Below are 17,495 nucleotides of genomic sequence, written 5' to 3'. Positions count from 1 at the left end.
AGGTAAATTAAATATTTTAATTAGCTATTAATTTGCAAAAATATATTTTACATTGTTAAGTGAAAAAGTCTTTTTTTTCTTCAGATTGACAGCTAACTGCAAGAACTGGTATATAGCATTAAAGTAAGAAACAATATATGCAGTGTTATATTTGTTTTAAATGTTGCAATGGTTTTGCGGCTCCCAGGTTTTTTTTTTTCCTTCGGAAACGGGTCCAAGTGGCTCTCTATGTCTTAAAGGTTGCAGACCCCTGCCCTAGACACTGACAGGAGAAAGATTTTCATATACATTTTACTGATTTTCTTTCATCTCTGACACTTCTATTATAAAGGGCAAATAGCAATATTAAAGTATTTCCTCTAATTAATTCCCTTTTAATGTGCATGAATTTTGTGCACTGGTCCACTAGTACTTTAATAAACTGGTAAATGTAAGTAACTGTTTTTCTTGAATTCTGTGAGCCACTCTAGCAAATTAATTGAACCCGAGGAGAGAGTCATTGGAAACTGATTTATAGTCAATTGGTCAGAAGCACATGTGGCAACCTGGATTTGGGACTGGCATCTGAAGAGGAATGGGGGGAGTCTTATAGGACTGAGCCCTTAACCTGTGGGATCTGACTCTAGATAGTACCAGAATTGAGTTAAATTATAGGACAGCCATTTGGTGTTTCAGAGAAATGCTTGTTGTGGGGGAAAACAACCCACATTTGGTCACGAGAATTGTCAGAAGTGAAGTGTTCTGCATGAAAGTAAAGGAGACACAGAAGAGGAGAATGGTAGGTTTTTTCCAATATAGTAGGGAAATTCAAATCAAAGCCAAATATAATACCACTTCATACCCATTTAGGGTGGCTATTATTAAAAACACACACAGAGAGAAAATAACAAAAGGTGGTGAGGATTAAATGAGTGAGAACTCTTGGCATCACTGATAGGAATGAAAAATGGTGCTATAGCTATCATAAATGGTATTGAGGTTTCCTTAAAAAGTTAAATATAGGATTGCCATGTGATATAGCAATTCCACTTCTTGGTATAACCTAAAAGAACTGAAAGCAGGGACTCAAATCAATATTTTTACAGCCATGTTCATCGCAGCATTATTCACAATAGCCGAAAGATAGAAGCAACCCAAGTGTCCCTCAATGGGTGAATAAACAAAATGTGGTATATACCTACAATGGTATATTTATTATTCAGTCTTAAAAAGGAAGACAATTCTGACACATGTTACAACATGGATGAACCTTGAAGACATTATGCTGAAGTGAAATAAACCAGTCACAAGAAGAAAAACAGTGTTATGATTCCACTTATATGAGGTGTCTATAGTAGTCAAGTTCATAACAGTGAGAAAATAGAATGGTGAATGCCAGTGGATAGGTTTAAGGGGAAATGGGAAATTAGTATTCAATATGTATGAATTTCAATTTGGAAAAATAAAAAATTCTGGAGATAGTGATGATGGTTGCACAATGTGAATATAATTGCTATATTATACACTTAAAAGTATTAAAATTGTCCATTTTATTTTATGGATAATTTACCAGAATAAAAAAAGTACCATACTAAAGCTATTTCCCAGGAATTGTGAGAGTTAAGTAAGATCTATTGTATATAGAAAAGCTTTGTAATCTATTTGGCCCTTCACAAATATTAGCTTTTTAATCATTGTCATCCTGTTAACCCAACCTGATACCCTTATTCTCATTCCCTACCCAGCCCAGCAGCACACTTTTGGAGTTTAACTGCTGTCCAGTGATATCCACCTTTATTTTGCTAAACCCTAGATTGCACATGCCAAAGCAATAGCCTCCCAGAGTTCTGATTCTGAAACAGAACATGCACCCAAATAGACAAAAGTTTTAGACAGGCAAGCCTGGCGGGTTCTAAGAAAAAGAATCAAACTTCCTTTCCTTACTCAATTTTCCCCAATGCTTGGCTTAGAAGCAGTCCTCATCAGCAACAAGAGGTCACCATGCCATTACCAAAGATCAAGGGAAATCTTCCTCTAATTAAGTCGACCACCTAAGTCCTTGCCCTGCTCCCAAGCAACATACCTCATAAGGCAACCTTTGAGCTGGTGAAGAATCCTGAACCTTCTGGGAAAGGAATACAGGAAATGTATTCACTGTGTATGAATTGAGAAGAAAGGTAGTTAGGTAAGAAATAAAAAGTGAAAATGCTAAAATCGAAAACCAGAATGACCAGTTTTGATGGATTGGACAACTCTCTGTAGAGTAGCTTCAGACCTGAACCCTTAAATATTACCAGATATTGCTATAGTACTAGTGGCATAACACAGTAATATAAAACTTAGGAATGTTGTTTCTTTTTGGAAAGCAAGCCAATTGCTTCATCCAGATACTGACCAGGATCTCTGTAAGAATTCAGGTGTTTTCTGGGAGCCCCAAGTTTCCTTAGGCGCCAATCACTGAGTATTTCTCCTAACATTGGTAATGCTACAGTGCCTTCTGGGATCTTTTTCATGCAATATCTGTTCAGGAGTTGCTGCCTTTCCAGGTACTCCCTGGAGGATCAATGAGGGATTTCATCCCATTGATTCTTTGAGGAGCTTTAAATGTGGATCAAGAATAAAGTAGTACTGACCCCAATCTTAGAAGTCTGACCTTTTGGTTGGAGAAAGAACCTAAATCTCTATGCCCTCACACTCTTGAATGCCTTTGCTTCCTTCGATTTTATGTTATCTAAGATTCTTAGCATCATCAACACAATTGGACACAAACTCAGAACTTATCCACAGAACTCTTGCCAATGATCCACAAATCTTGACTGGTTTCCCAAATTCTTTGATTTTCCACTAAGCACCCTTTCTCTTCTGCTTAAAGGTCCAAAGTAACACCTATCACATATATTGAGTCCCATTTGTGTAGAAATGCACCTTTCCTAGTTTTTCCCCTACTTCTTCATTGTGCAGCTACATCATTGTGTTATCTGAGGCTCAGTCATAACACCTACAACAGTGTCATCCCATCTTGTCTTCATTTTGCTATAACCTGGAGGCAAAAGAAATGTGTCACTCTGGAAGTGTCCCAGTAAATGGAAAAAGACCCTCCTGGACAGTAGACTCTGAGGTCATTAGCACATGGCCTATAAGTGAAACTCTATAAAAAGGCAAACGTTTAAAAAATATGCCTTGCACCCACCTCCTCTTTTATAACAGTAGAGTAGGGATGGTTGATGAAGTGATAGAACCAACAGTCTATTCGCCACAGAGTACCTGCAATGAAACAATCCCTGGCTAAGTGCATCAACCTAAATCCTGGGTGGTTCATTATTGTGAGTTATTGATCCACCATCACGAGGTAATATACTCTTAAGTTCTTTTCCCTCAAAATGGTAATATATTAAACCATCCACATTTTGCTGAGACCAGTTTGGCTCAGTGGATAGAGCAGGGTTCGATTCAGGTCAAGGGCATGTACCTTGGTTGGGGGCACATCCCCAGTAGGGGGTGTGCAAGAGGCAGCTGACCCGATGTTTCTATCTCTCTATCCCTCTCTCTTCTTCTCTGTAAAAAATCAATAAAAATATATTAAAAAACAAACAAACAAACAAAAAACACCAACCATCCACATGTTCTCAGTAATAGTGGGAGGCAGTAAGCATTCAGTCTCTGGAGTCAAAGCAACATTAGTGCAAATATGCCTTAGCTGCTTGTTGTGTACCACCAGTTAGTTTCCTGTTCTAATGCTTTCAGCCACTCCTCCCCATCACCACCATACAGCACACGGAGCCCAAGGGCTAAACAAGAGTAAACAGGGGTCTGTTCTCCCTTTACTTTCCCTATGTGTTAAGGCTCTAACGTTGAATGCCCCTCGCCCCTCGTTCTCTCATTCTTCTAGGCTGCCTCCACTTTCCCTTCCTCTGTACACTCACAGTTTTTACCAATCATTTGCACGCCCTGGGGCGGGACCAATCACTTCCCTCCCCTGAGAGGGCTTAATTAAAACCTAAGTGCCTCCCTTGTTAGGAAATGACTTCCCTGTTACCTTGGTAACGTCGCTGCTGCAATTGTTATTGTGGTCAACAACTACTTGTATTAGCCTACGAAAAAAATGAATAATTAAAGATTCCATTCTCCCAGAAATGCCTGAATAGACTCAGAAAGGAATTACCCTCGGTCTGCAGCCCAGATCGAGAGGTTACACTATGGAAGACGTAAGGCACGCCTCCCGTGACGCAATGACGCCAGGGGAGGCGTCCTGCGTCAGTCAGGCGCAGGCGTTTCCGGTTCACGCGCGCTGGACGGAAGTGTGTGGGTCGTTAGGCTCGCGCTCAGTAGGAAGTGTGCCCGGGCCACCGGAAGTCGCGGGAGAGAGCGATGGCGGGTATGAATGTGAGAGATCCTGCGGTAGATCGTTCTCTGCGTTCGGTGTTCGGTAAGAGGAATGAGGTGTTGCCAAGCACCGGGGAGGGACAGAAAGAGGCTGGGAGCAGCGAGGAACGCCCCCTGCACCTCTTAAATCGCTTTGGGAACCTGTCAGGGGTGCCGCTCTCCCTGCTTTTCTGGTGGGGCGGCCAACCCGAGGGACTCGTGAGTAAAATGATGTTCCCCTTCTCCCCAGGTTTAGCAGGCTTTCCACCATGTGGTTAAGGAAGTTAAACTGGCGTTCAGCTTCTATGCGTTTCTCCTTCCATTGATTTTCTAGCTTCAGTTATTTTCTAGAAGCGAGGGCGCTTAGCAACGGTCCCATATTACTTTTAATCTCCTATTTTAGAACATATTGTGCTGATGTTATAGATACTTGAGTCTACTTCCCACCCTCTTATAAGGACTTTCATTCTGTGCTTAAAGCCTTTTACATTTTTAGTTCGTCGATAGTGGTAGGGGCCACCTGACGTCTTAAGGTGGATAGTAAAAAATGAATATATGAACGAGTAAGACCTCCTCAAAGAAATCTAAAGGAGGATCCAGTCTATTCTAAGTAATCTGCCGAAATAAGTTGTTTTTAAGTATGTGTGGTGATTTTAAAGCACTGTTTGGAAAGGCCATGGCAAAACAGTACAGAATAATTTTAAACATCTTCCACTGCATCCATGGTCATTCTCCTTTGTGGTATGTGTGTAAATATGGACATATGAGTCGGTTTTAAAAATGACAGTATAGATTCTTTTAGTAGTCATTGATAAGACTTGCAGACCTTCAGGTGCCTAAGTATTTTCACAAAAGTTAAGGAAAATCTAACTCTTGTCTAATCAATCTGTGAACTGACATTTAGACGTGTCTGCACCTTTTGTATTTACTCTCAGTGGTTTATTTTTCTTGCAATTAAAGTCAGCAAAAATTGTAATCCTGTCTAAGGGAGTATCAGGGAACTGGGATTGGAGGAGCACTGTTTTGAGCCAGTTGTTACATTTTCCATGATATAAGAAAATACTGTTTATTTTCTTACTAAATATCTGTTACAAACTCAGAATTTTAATTTATTATTAATTTTATCTATTTTGTTCCTTAGTGGGGAACATTCCATATGAAGCTACTGAGGAGCAATTAAAGGACATCTTTTCTGAGGTTGGACCTGTTGTTAGTTTCAGGTATGATTCTCTTTGCTATTTGGTAGGAGTTTCTTAAAAATCACCACAAATTTATCCCTTAGAAATAATGGCAAGATTTATTGATGATTTGAACATGCATTCTTCTTTTTGTTTGTTTGTAACAGCTTAATTGAGATGTAATTCACAGACAATACAATTCATATTCATTTTTACTAAAAGATAACATTTTTGGGAATGCAGGCAGCATTCAAAGTTTATGCCATTTTCAAATATGCCCAGGGTTTATCTCTCTCCTCAGCCCCTTCTGTGTTTCCTATGCACATATGTTCAGCTTTAGCATCAGCCAGGTATGTGTAACTGGTTTGAGTTTTCTCCAGAATCTGCTGCACATACACACAGTCAAGCAAATAATGTGCCTTCTCTCACAATGACTACAACCTCAAGCTAGTGGAGTTGTGAGCATTCCCTACCCAACCACCCCTGTGATTGTCACTTCTACTGACAATACTGCTGGGTATGGACTTTTTCTACCACACCAAATTGAGCAAGCCCCCTCACTATTGATCCTTTTGACCTGTCCTATCTTGTCAACTGAGATGAGAGAGGGATTCATTCTTTACAATTTTTCTGGATGTCAATTATAATTTTAAAATAAAAATTTTCATTGTTTAAAACATATTTTAGTGAGGCAGTCAGGCTGATAAAGTTATTTGCCTTCCAGTTCACCAAATTTGAACATGGCAATGCTTGCAGGATCCCTGTGTGTATGTGACATTTATGCCTGATACTTGGTTCTGCTCTTCAGGTTGGTATATGATAGGGAGACAGGAAAGCCAAAGGGTTATGGCTTTTGTGAATACCAAGACCAAGAGACAGCACTTAGTGCCATGAGAAACTTGAATGGGCGAGAATTCAGTGGAAGAGCACTTCGAGTGGATAATGCTGCCAGTGAAAAGAACAAAGAAGAACTGAAGAGTGAGTATAAACCCAAGTTAGTAGAGATGTAACAATGAAGATTTTCCATTTATGGTATGTTTTAGCATCTACTTAAATGGTTATCCACACGGCTTCTTTATTTGACCCACCTGAGGTACCTGCGCTGGGGAAGTGTATATCTTTGAGAAACAAGGTAACGTTGACTTTGGAAGTCCTTCAGTTAAGGAGTTAATTCCATTTGAAGATGAATTCAGGCTCACCAAGTGATTAGTAGTACTAAATATGTCCTTGGTGTTTGCCACACCAGTAATGTTGCCAGATCTGTAGCTGGTGGAAACACTAAGGCATTCTTAAGGCGTTTTTATGAGGTGGTAGATCCAGAAATTCCATTTTGAAATTAGCATCTTTTTTTTTTTTTGTTTAAACCTTTTGCTTCGGAAATTACTTGTTAAAGGGAATTGATATGCTTAATCGCTAATTTAGGTTAACATTGTCCACCTATATGACCCTAGTCCCAGCTTTGCTCTAAGAGCAGAAAATACACTGTCATTTTCTTTCACAGAAATAAACTAATAAATCACTTATTTCTCAGCTTCAGAGAATTTAAAGTTATCATCGGATCCTTACAAGACCTGGAAAGTAGATATTTGAAATGATTTAGCTCTTTATTTTGCCACTTTAACTCTTTTTGTACTTTCTTCCTGATCAGGCCTTGGCACTGGTGCCCCTGTCATTGAGTCACCTTATGGAGAGACCATCAGTCCTGAGGATGCTCCTGAGTCCATTAGCAAAGCAGTTGCCAGTCTTCCACCAGAGCAGATGTTTGAGTTGATGAAACAGATGAAGGTGGGAGGAGGCATTAAATTATGAGTAAATCCAATCACATCAAATTTTCAAGTTATTGATGAAGTAGATGGAAATGATTCCCTGTGCTCAAGTAGAAGGTGTGACTGTTGACCACCATTACTTGCACCTTTACTATTCTATGTGTGCACAGTATATTTTACATTTTGTGCAAAGAGCTTTCCATTTTTGTACACAAAATACACCAACATAATCTGACTGGGTTTTTGTGGCCCATAGATAACACATGTAGATATTAAAATGTGAATTTTTTCCTAAATGATTATATTATGGTATTTGAAATACCTCTTCCTTCTCTTGCCTGCTGTGACAGAATTTTGTGTGCTATGCAAAAACCATTGCATTTCTCTAAATCGCTATTGATTACTAAGCAATAAGTTCTAAATCACTATTGATTACTAAGCAATAAGTATTGAACCTGATGATGATTCTGTGTATCTTTTCAGCTTTGTGTCCAGAATAGTCCCCAGGAAGCACGGAACATGTTGCTCCAAAACCCTCAACTGGCTTATGCTTTGCTACAAGCACAGGTAGTGATGAGAATTGTGGATCCAGAGATTGCCCTGGTGAGTGTTGCTGGTTCTTTTATGGAAATACTGAGATATACCTTGAGTAGGGAGAGGAACTACTTGATTGCTTTGTTAAACAGACAGCTCATAAATTTGTCTTTTTGTTTTTTAGAAAATTCTGCATCGCCAGACAAATATCCCAACGCTGATGTCAGGCAATCCTCAGCCAGTCCACAGTGCTGGACCTCCCTCAGGAGCCGGTGTGCCAATGAATCCGCAGAATCCTCAGGCCCCTGGGGCCCAGCCTATGGTAAGGCTTTACTCTTTAACATTTCTTTTATCTGTCTTAGAATGTCATTTTCTTTTTAGGAGAATATATTAAAAGAAGAATGGACAAGAACCAGAGATGGTAATTTCAATTTCCAGGCATAAAGGCAGTTTCCAGGTTGCAGACTATGCGGCATCTGAATGAATATAGGTTTTATGCCAAGTTTGTAAAACAAAGAAGTCCTTTTTATAAGCTAATTTTGTGTGTGGTTGGCACTTTGTTATTTTATATACACTGTATAATTTAATACAGTGATTATATAAAGTGGCACTCTTATTATCTCCATTCTTACCAATAAAAAAATAAAAATTTAGCTTTCTCAGTATTACACAAAACCCTGAAGCCATAGAAAAATCAGTACATTTGAAAACTAAAAATTTCTTTATGGAGAAAAATAAATAAACACCAAAGACAGATGACAAATTGGGAAAAGTATTTGCCACACATGCGGACTACAGGGTTATTATTTAAGAGTCCTTAATCATCTTTAATCATGTTTATTGTCACACTATAATAGTGAACAATTAGAAACATCCTAAATGTACATCGGCGAAAGAATGAAGAAAATACGGTATACTCTACAACAGTTAAATAAACTACATTTGTCACAATGAATGACTTTCAAAAACATCCTACCTAATAAAAGAGTAATATGCAATAACCATCACTCGTCTCCACAAGCCATGCCCACAAGCCAATCAGAGCAAATATGCAAATTAACCCCAACCAAGATGGCTGTGGCCACAGAGAGCAGGAGGGAGGCTTGGGTTTCTCTGGAAAAGGAAGAAGCCAAGCTTTCTGCCTGAGTTTCAATTATAAAAGGTAAACAAATCCAAACAGAAATGGCTGCCACCACAGAGTGAGCAGGAGGTTTGGCTCCGCTCCAGGTACAAAGTTTCAATTGTAGAAAGTAAATATATCCCAGATACCAGGGCCTCTGCTTGGGTCGCTGGGGGGGGCGTGGCCGGCCTGCAAACCACCACAGGCCCCTCGCTCAGGCTACCCCAGACCCAAGGGAACCCCCACCCTGATCTGGGACACCCTTCAGGGCAAACCAGCTGGCCCCACCTGTGCACCAGGCCTCTATCCTATCTAATAAAAGAGTAATATGCAGATTGACCATCACTCCAACACACAATATGGCTGCCCCCATGTGGTCAAAGATCCTGCCCCTATGTGGACATACGATGGCCAGCAGGGGAGGGCAGTTGGGAGGGACCAGGCCTGCAAGGGAGGGCAGTTGTGGGTGATCAGGCAAGTAGGGGAGGGCAGTTAGAGGTGACCACACTGGCAGAGGAAGGAAGTTAGGGGCAAACGGCTGGCAGGGGAGCAGTTAGACATCAATCAGACTGGCATGGGAGTGGTTTGGGGGTGATCAGGCTGGCAGGCAGAAGCAATTAGGGGTAATCAGGAAGGCAGACAGGCGAGCAGTTGGGAGCCAGCAGTCCTGGATTGTGAGAGGGGTCCCAGATTGGAGAGGGTACAGGCTGAGCTGAGGGACAACCACCCTCCCCTTACCCCCATGCACAAATTTTGTGCACCGGGTCTCTAGTAATTCTATATAGCAGTTAAGGTGAACTAGTATACATGGTATCAACACAGATAACTTAAAAACATAAACCATACAGAAGTGGAAATAAGTGAATGTGGAAGCATTCCCAAAATATGGGATGTATGTCTCTACATATATCCCAAATATATGTTGAGTGAGTTATAAAGACTGTTCAGTATATAATGATTTACATAAAATTTCAAAACACCAATAAGAATTCTTAAGTGGCTGTTTAAGAAAGGGATACATGGTGCAGTTAAGGAAGAACATATGGACGATTTCAGTTGGGCATATAATTTATTTCCTAAGCTGTGTGGTTAATTTTGTTTTCCATATAATTTATATATCTGGAATTTTTCATGATATGCAAAAAAAAAACAACTAAAATTATCAATAGTAACAAGATTACCAATAACTCAGTAGAAAAGTTTGAAATGGACATAAACAGTTCACAAAAGTAGAAAAACAAATATGTATTAAATACTAGTGGCCTAGTACACGAAATTTGTGCACATTAAAAGGGAATTAATTAGGGGAAATATTTTTATATTGCTATTTGCCCTTTCTCTGTAATAAAAGTGTCCAGCCTGCCCCACCCCCATTAGGCGACACTAAGACCTGGCTGGCCCCACCCCTGTCAAGTCCCTCTGGGTAGAAGACACAGCCTCAAGTCCTGGGACGGGGGGAGGGCATGGACTCAGGTCCCCTGGCTTGGCGCTGAGGTGGGAGGTGCAGCCTCAGGTCTCCTGGTCCCGGCCTGGCACCACACAACTTCAAGCTTGGGTGTTATGGTGTCACAGAGTGATGACCATTTGCATATTAGCCTTTTATTATGTTACTAGTGCTCCCATATATGAAATTCATGCACATTAAAGGGATTAATTAGAGGAAATAATATTGCTATTTTCCCTTTATAATAGAAGTATCAGAGATGAAAGAAAATTAGTAAAATGTATATGAAAACCATCCTCTTATCAGAGTCTGAGGCACTCCACGGGACCCACAGTCAAGTCCCCACCCGCCCACATGCACCTCAAAATAATGTGAGACCCAGACCCAGCCGCCAGCCTCTCTCCCCCCAACTGGGCTATATTTAGACCTGGCCAGTCCCACCCTTGTCAAGCCCGAACAGGCAGGGGGCGTAGCCTCAGGTCCCCTGGCTCAGAGCCAGGACGGAGGGCATGCCTTGAGGTCCCCATCAAGCCCCGCCAGTTGGGGGACACGGCCTGAGATTCCCCTGTCAAGCCCCGCCAGGCAGGGGCGGGCATAGCTTCAGGTCCCCTGTCAATCCCCACGGAGCAGGAGTGCCCCTGAGTTCCCCCAACCCAGCACTGAGGGTGTACCTTGAGGTTCCCTGTCAAGCTCTGCTAGGTGAAGAACACGGCCTGAAGTCCCCTGTCAAGCCCCACCTGGTGGGGAGCACAGCCTGAGGTCCCCCAGCATGGCGCTGGGGCAGGGGGAGAAGCCTGAGGTCCCCCAGCCCAGCACCAGAACAGGAAGCACACATTGAGGACCCACGGGTGTGGCCTCACATCCCCTGGCCTGGCACTGGGGTAGGGGGTGCAGCCTGAAGTCCCCCAGCCTGACATCAGGGCAGGGGCCATGGCCTGAGGTCCCCTGTCAAGCCCTGCCAGGTCAGGGGGGCCTGGCCTGTGGTATCCTGACAAGTCCTGCCAGGTGGGGGGCACAGCCTGAGGTCCCCTTTCAACCCTGCTGGGTGGGGGGTGGCAGAGGGTGTAGCCTCAGGTCCCTGCTGATTGCTTGTTAAGGCACCTTATGGGAACTTGGCCTCAGCTGTGTGTGCAGCCATCTTTGTAATGGAGTGATACTCAATTAGCATATTCCCTCTATTAAATAGGATGTAAAAGTGTTCAACCTAAAAAAAAAAAGTAAACAGAAAATACAAAAATCTAACACTTTTTACCTATCAGATTGGCAGAGGCAAACCACTTAGGTAGATTATACAAAGGTTTAAGGCGGGAGTTGGCAAACATCTGTAAATGGCCTAATAGTAAATATTTTTGGCTTTGTAGCCCATGGAATCTTTCCTAACTACTCAGCTCTGCCATTGGAGTGTGTAATCAGCCATAGGGAATATGTAAACAAATGTATTTGGTTGTGTTCCAATAAAACTTTATTATTAAAATGAGCCAGTAAGCCAGATTTGGCTCGTGGGCCATAGTTTGCTAACCCCTGCTATAATTAAACATTTTTTTTCAGAAATACAATGAAATTATTTAAGACCCAGAGAGGTTAACTGGTCCACAAGTAGCATAATTGTAAGTGGCATATCCAGGATCTAAACCTGGTTTTGTTTGACCTCATAACCTGTTTTAATACAATATTCTGTTTGAGAATTTTGTTTGTGTTCTCTGACAGTATATGTGATTTTTAAAAATATAACTTAGTTTTTACTCTTTATTAAGCTCTTTCTATTCCAAGGGACTGCTTTCTCTGGGGAATATATAGATGAAAACAATCCCTTTCCCTCCAGGAGCTTTAATGTAGCATTAAAAAAATTAACATTCCCCCCAAACCAGAATTATATCTCAGGATAGGGATGAGAAAAATTGGTCAGATTTTTAAATTTTCATCTTAAAAATGCAGACTGCCAGCAATTTCTTTACAAAAATATCCTAGTCTCCTCTTTTTCTCCTTGGCATTTGTTTTTAGTCTTATTGCTAGGCCCCAGTCATGAAGTCAACAATAGGTGCTATATGTAGCCTTTTATCACACAAATAAGACTTGTCCATCTTAGCTTTTAGAATATGGTCTATCTTAACTGTGTTATAACCAGGCTTTTCATGGGTATTGCATCTTCTGTTCATAGTTTGCATGATACATGCTATACAAAAAGGATATTTGGTAGAATATTTGGGTTGTCAGCCTGAAGAGTTTTTTAAGGTTATAGACTTTGTGTGTTGAGTCTCCACTGAGATGTCTACATACTCTGATTTTTCTCCTGGTCAGGGTGGCATGCATGTTAACGGGGCACCTCCTTTGATGCAAGCTTCTATGCAGGCTGGAGTTCCAGCACCAGGACAGATGCCAACTGCTGTACCAGGACCTGGCCCTGGTCCCTTAGCTCCGGGTGGTATGTTGTATTTAGAGTCTTCACCATTTTGGTATTTTGCTAAAGTTCTTTTATTACGATTGGGATAGATCTTGATATAAAATTAATATACAATAGAAAATATGTATCCAAGGTGGAAGAAATAATCAATTTCTTATATACAAATCCTATATGTTTGATTATGAGATCAGGAAAAAGGGCAGTAAAGTGCAAAGGTACAGTAAAACTTCCAAATTAATGAAAGGAAAATTGGAATGAATGGAAACTAGAGCAAGCCAAAAAATATAGAGAAAAATAAAATGATATTGTGAAGTAAGTAATAATAAAAGTAGAGTAAGGGGGAAGGAATAAAATCTTGTATAGTCATTATTCTAGTAAATGTGAATAGATTGAATTCTTCCATTAGAAATCAGAGACTGTTAGATTAGGGGGAAAACATATGAGGGAAAAACAGACACAGAATATATGGACATATTTCTTCTTATTTAACAGACATAAAATTCCATTTCATTAAATATAATCAGCCAAAACCGGTTTGGCTCAGTGGATAGAGCATCGGCCTGCGGACTGAAAGGTCCCAGGTTCGATTCCGGTCAAGGGCATGTACCTTGGTTGCGGGCACATCCCCAGTAGCGGGTGTGTAAGAGGCAGCTGATGGATGTTTTTCTCTCATTGATGTTTCTAACTCTCAATCCCTCTCGCTTCCTCTCTGTAAAAAATCAATAAAATATATTTTAAAAATAAATAAATAAATAAAATCAGACCAGGCTGTGGCCAGGTAGCTCAGTTGGTTAGAGCATCCTCCTGATACAGGTTGTGCATTCCATCTCTGGCAGGGCACATAACAGAATTAAATAATGAATGCATAGGTAAATGGAGCAGCAGATTGATGTTTCTCAGTCTATCTCTCTCTCCCTCTCTTTCTAAAATTTATAAATATAATCAGACCAAAGAACAAAAGGAAAAAATAATTTTAAAAACTTCATTTGTTCATTAAAAGTGTATACATATATAGAAAATAATAGAGTATTGCTGTTACACTTGTAGCTTTTCATCATTCAGTAATTGTAACTAAAGGCATGCAAGAAATAGAGATTTCCCATATGAAAAACCTGTATAAACACATAATGTATATTAACATATTGAAATTTTTTTTAAAGCAATCTTCTTATTTATCTAATCTGGGTTAGATTGACTACATGGAGGATAATTTGAATCAAAATTGTTCTTTTGTACAGAGACAAGTGGACAAAGAATAGAAGGGATTTTTAAAGAAATTTCAACAACCCACAATTTTCATTTATACTATAATGTTATAGTTAAATTTATCTTTCAGTGAAAATAGATCCTATATTTTTAAAAATATATTTTATTGATTTTTTACAGATGAAAGGAGAAAGAGAGTTAGAAACATCGATGAGAGAGAAACATCCATCAGCTGCCTCCTGCACTCCCCCCTCTGGGGCAAGTTACATGCCCTTGACCGAAATTGAACCTGGGACTCTTCAGTCCGCAGGCTGATGCTCTATTCACTGAGCCAAACCAGTTTTGGCTAGATCCTGTATTTTATATATTTATGAATTGTACGTGCATAATTTACCTTAAAATAGTTGTAATATGGTCCTACGACACCTGACAAGTATGCAAGCCATGACATATGCAGCTTATTACATGAGTTGAAAATCATCCAAATACCCTGAGCCAAGTGTGATGACCATGCACTCAGATGTCACAGCAATGTCAAATTGCTATAAAGGTTTCTAAGTGACTGCTCTCCATTTCTGTACTTACTGTACAGTGTCATGAACTGTTAACACAGAATGTGGATCGGCATTGTCTGTGGACCACAGTTTGAGTAGCATTGTATTAGTGGACAAAAAACAAGTAAGGATGTTAAATTAAGGAATAAAATAATGCAATCAATAAGCTTGATAAAATATATAGAGGGTGTCATATCTTTTGACTGGAGAATGCACACAATCCCCATCCCCCAATGACCATGGCACAGTAAAGGAGAAAAAAACTTGGTCATATACTTAGCCATAAAATAAAAACAAATTTTAAAATACAGAGATTTTTTACAGGCTGTGTTCTCTTAATTATAAGCCAATAAAACTAGAAATAAGTAATTAAATTGTGACTGGAAAAAACTTTTACGAAACATACTCTAGATAATTATGGAATTAAAGAAAAAATAGACATTTATAAATTATCTAAAAGTATAATTTATATTATACTTCATATAAAAAAACTATGGTAAATAATAAAAGTGGTACTTGAAATGAATATTCTTAAATACTTATATTATTAAAGAATAAATGACCTCTAAGTTCTAGTTTTAAAGAATTAGAAAAAAAAATTTTTAAAAGATATCAAGAAGAGGGAATTAATAAATATAAAAGTTTATGTTAAGAGTAAATGAATTTTCAAGCAATATTTTTGGTGAGTATATAGCATTTATACTTGTGAAGTTATTAAAACTTAAAACTATTAAGATTTTTGAGGTACCCTTACAAAGTTCTTTGACAGTTCATGAGAAGGGAAACTAACCTACTAAGAAAGTAGACAAAGAAAATGACTAGGCACTTCATAGAAGACCAAATCCAAATGGCAGTAAGAACAAATTCATTTATAATCAGGGGGTTGCAAATTAAATAGCAGGTTTTGCTTTATTTAAACCCATCCAACCAGCAAAAGTTTCAAAGAGAGATGACACTCATATATATATATATATATATATATATATATATATATATATATATATACACACACACACACACACAAAATAAATAAATAAATAAATAAATATATATATTATTGATTTTTTTACAGAGAGGAAGAGAGAGGGATAGAGAGTTAGAAACATCAATGAGAGAAAGACATCGATCAGCTGCCTCTTGCACACCCCCTACTGGGGATGTGCCTGCAACTAAGGCACATGCTCTTGACCAGATTCAAACCTGGAACCTTTCGGTCCGCAGGCTGATGCTCTATCCACTGAGCCAAACCAGTTTTGGCAGAGATGACTCTCTTGATGGGGAATGTGGTATCATTAATTGCATTGCTGTTGGAAATGTGAAGTTTTTCCACCTTTTAAGAAAGTCTTACTAAAGATTCGTATACACTATGACCCACCAATTCCACTTCTGGGAAGCAAGTGCATACAATAAAAATGCTATTATGTGATAATTTATAACATGAGAAATAATACCCATAATTCTTTCTTCAGATAGTTATCTTTGTATCAATTTGATGAGTGGTCTGAATAAATCATAAAATGTTAGGGCTGTAAGACAGCTCTGAAATAAATTTGACCTATGATTCTCGGACTTAATTTGAAGTAGAATCCCAAAAGAGTGTATTAAAACACAAATTGCTGGCCCCCACCCCCAGACTCTAATTCAGCAGGTCTGAGGTAAGGTCCTAAATATCTGTTTGCAGTTCTGACAAGTCCCTGGTGATGCTGATGCTACTTGTTTGTATACTATATTCTAAGAACCACACTGGTTTAGGCCAACTCCTTCACATTACGTATGAGAAAGCCTGGAATATGTTAATTTCATCAAATTACTTGTTCAAAATCACACTTAGTAGCAGTGCTTGGCCTAGCACCGGTTCAGGTTTTTTATCCATGGCTCTTTGATGCCTGGTATGTTAAATGGAATAAGAGAATGTGAAGTGTACTTGATATTTTAGGTAAGTAATAATGACTGAAAATAGTTCAGCTTGTCTATTTTCTCCACTTGCAGCATATGTTGTTCTTTTGAGGAAAAGAGAAGAATTTCTATTTGGAAAGGACCACACAAGGACTTGTGGTAGATGATTATTTTTTGTATAGCAGTTACCATACTGTTAATTATACTGGTTAGAATAGACCAGTGGTTTTCAATTCTATCAGATTCTTTGGCCCCTCTTCCTAATGGATGCATTACAGTGACTCTTTGGTATCCTGAAATGAAATGCAAAGATCATAAAACCTATCTAACATGATTTTTTTTAAAAAATCAGTATAATGTCCTAACCATAACATAAAGGATAAGTTCAAATATATTAATTTATAACAAAGTATTTTTAATATACAATTATTCAGGCAAAGCTATACTAGAGGTAGTAGTTGTCAGATGCTTGCACCTATATCATGAATGTCAAAGCTCCAAATGTAGACAGATACAGGTATGTCTTTCGGACAATTCAAATACCATGAGTACTGTTGACATCAGTGATGCGATTTTTTGAAATGTAGACACTCTTGATAAAGTTCTGTTTGTTTGTTTGTCTTTAATCCTCACCCGAGAATATGTTTTTATTAACTTTAGGAGTGAGAGAAAAGTCATTGATGTGAGAGAGAAATATTGTTGGGTTACCTCCCATATGACCCTGATCAAGGGATCGAACCTGCAACCCAGGTAGGTGCCCTGACCGGGAATCAAACCTGAGACCCTTCAGTGCATAGTACTATGCTCCAACCAACTGAGCCACCAGGCCAGGGCTCTTGGTAAAGTTCTTAACAAAACAAAATACAGTGCCCATAATTTACTCAGTAACTTCATTAGTGAATTTCTGGAGGATATAGCACAAACATATAAACAGGGCAAAGGACCTTTTTGTTTACAAATAAAACAGACTTGGGTTTTTCATTCTGATAACCATAAACAGATTTTCATTTGTGTGAATGTTTGAGACATTTGACAGTTTTGCAAAACAGGGTAAA

General features: G+C 39.2%; 1 protein-coding gene across 6 annotated transcripts in view; it reads left to right on the top strand.

Annotated features, from left to right (window-relative positions):
- The first annotated feature begins 4,261 nt into the window (after positions 1 to 4,261).
- Positions 4,262 to 17,495, top strand: part of CSTF2 (cleavage stimulation factor subunit 2) — a 36,362-nt gene continuing 23,128 nt past the window's right edge. For 3 of the 6 annotated variants that reach the window (XM_045582431.1, XM_045582432.1, XM_045582429.1), the window contains exons 1-8: positions 4,262 to 4,405; positions 5,483 to 5,561; positions 6,328 to 6,497; positions 7,168 to 7,304; positions 7,769 to 7,888; positions 8,004 to 8,141; positions 12,682 to 12,805; positions 16,534 to 16,599. In XM_045582431.1, the coding sequence (XP_045438387.1) occupies positions 4,348 to 4,405; positions 5,483 to 5,561; positions 6,328 to 6,497; positions 7,168 to 7,304; positions 7,769 to 7,888; positions 8,004 to 8,141; positions 12,682 to 12,805; positions 16,534 to 16,599 (892 nt within the window). In that variant the 5' untranslated portion in view covers positions 4,262 to 4,347. The remainder of the gene's footprint in view (positions 4,406 to 5,482; positions 5,562 to 6,327; positions 6,498 to 7,167; positions 7,305 to 7,768; positions 7,889 to 8,003; positions 8,142 to 12,681; positions 12,806 to 16,533; positions 16,600 to 17,495) is intronic. The other 3 variants (XM_036440013.2, XM_036440012.2, XM_045582433.1) reach the window with 2 other exon arrangements.

Source organism: Pipistrellus kuhlii, unplaced genomic scaffold, assembly GCF_014108245.1.
Source record: "Pipistrellus kuhlii isolate mPipKuh1 unplaced genomic scaffold, mPipKuh1.p scaffold_m20_p_16, whole genome shotgun sequence".
NCBI classification, from domain to species: Eukaryota; Metazoa; Chordata; class Mammalia; order Chiroptera; family Vespertilionidae; genus Pipistrellus; species Pipistrellus kuhlii.
This window is presented reverse-complemented; position numbering and strand designations above follow the sequence as displayed.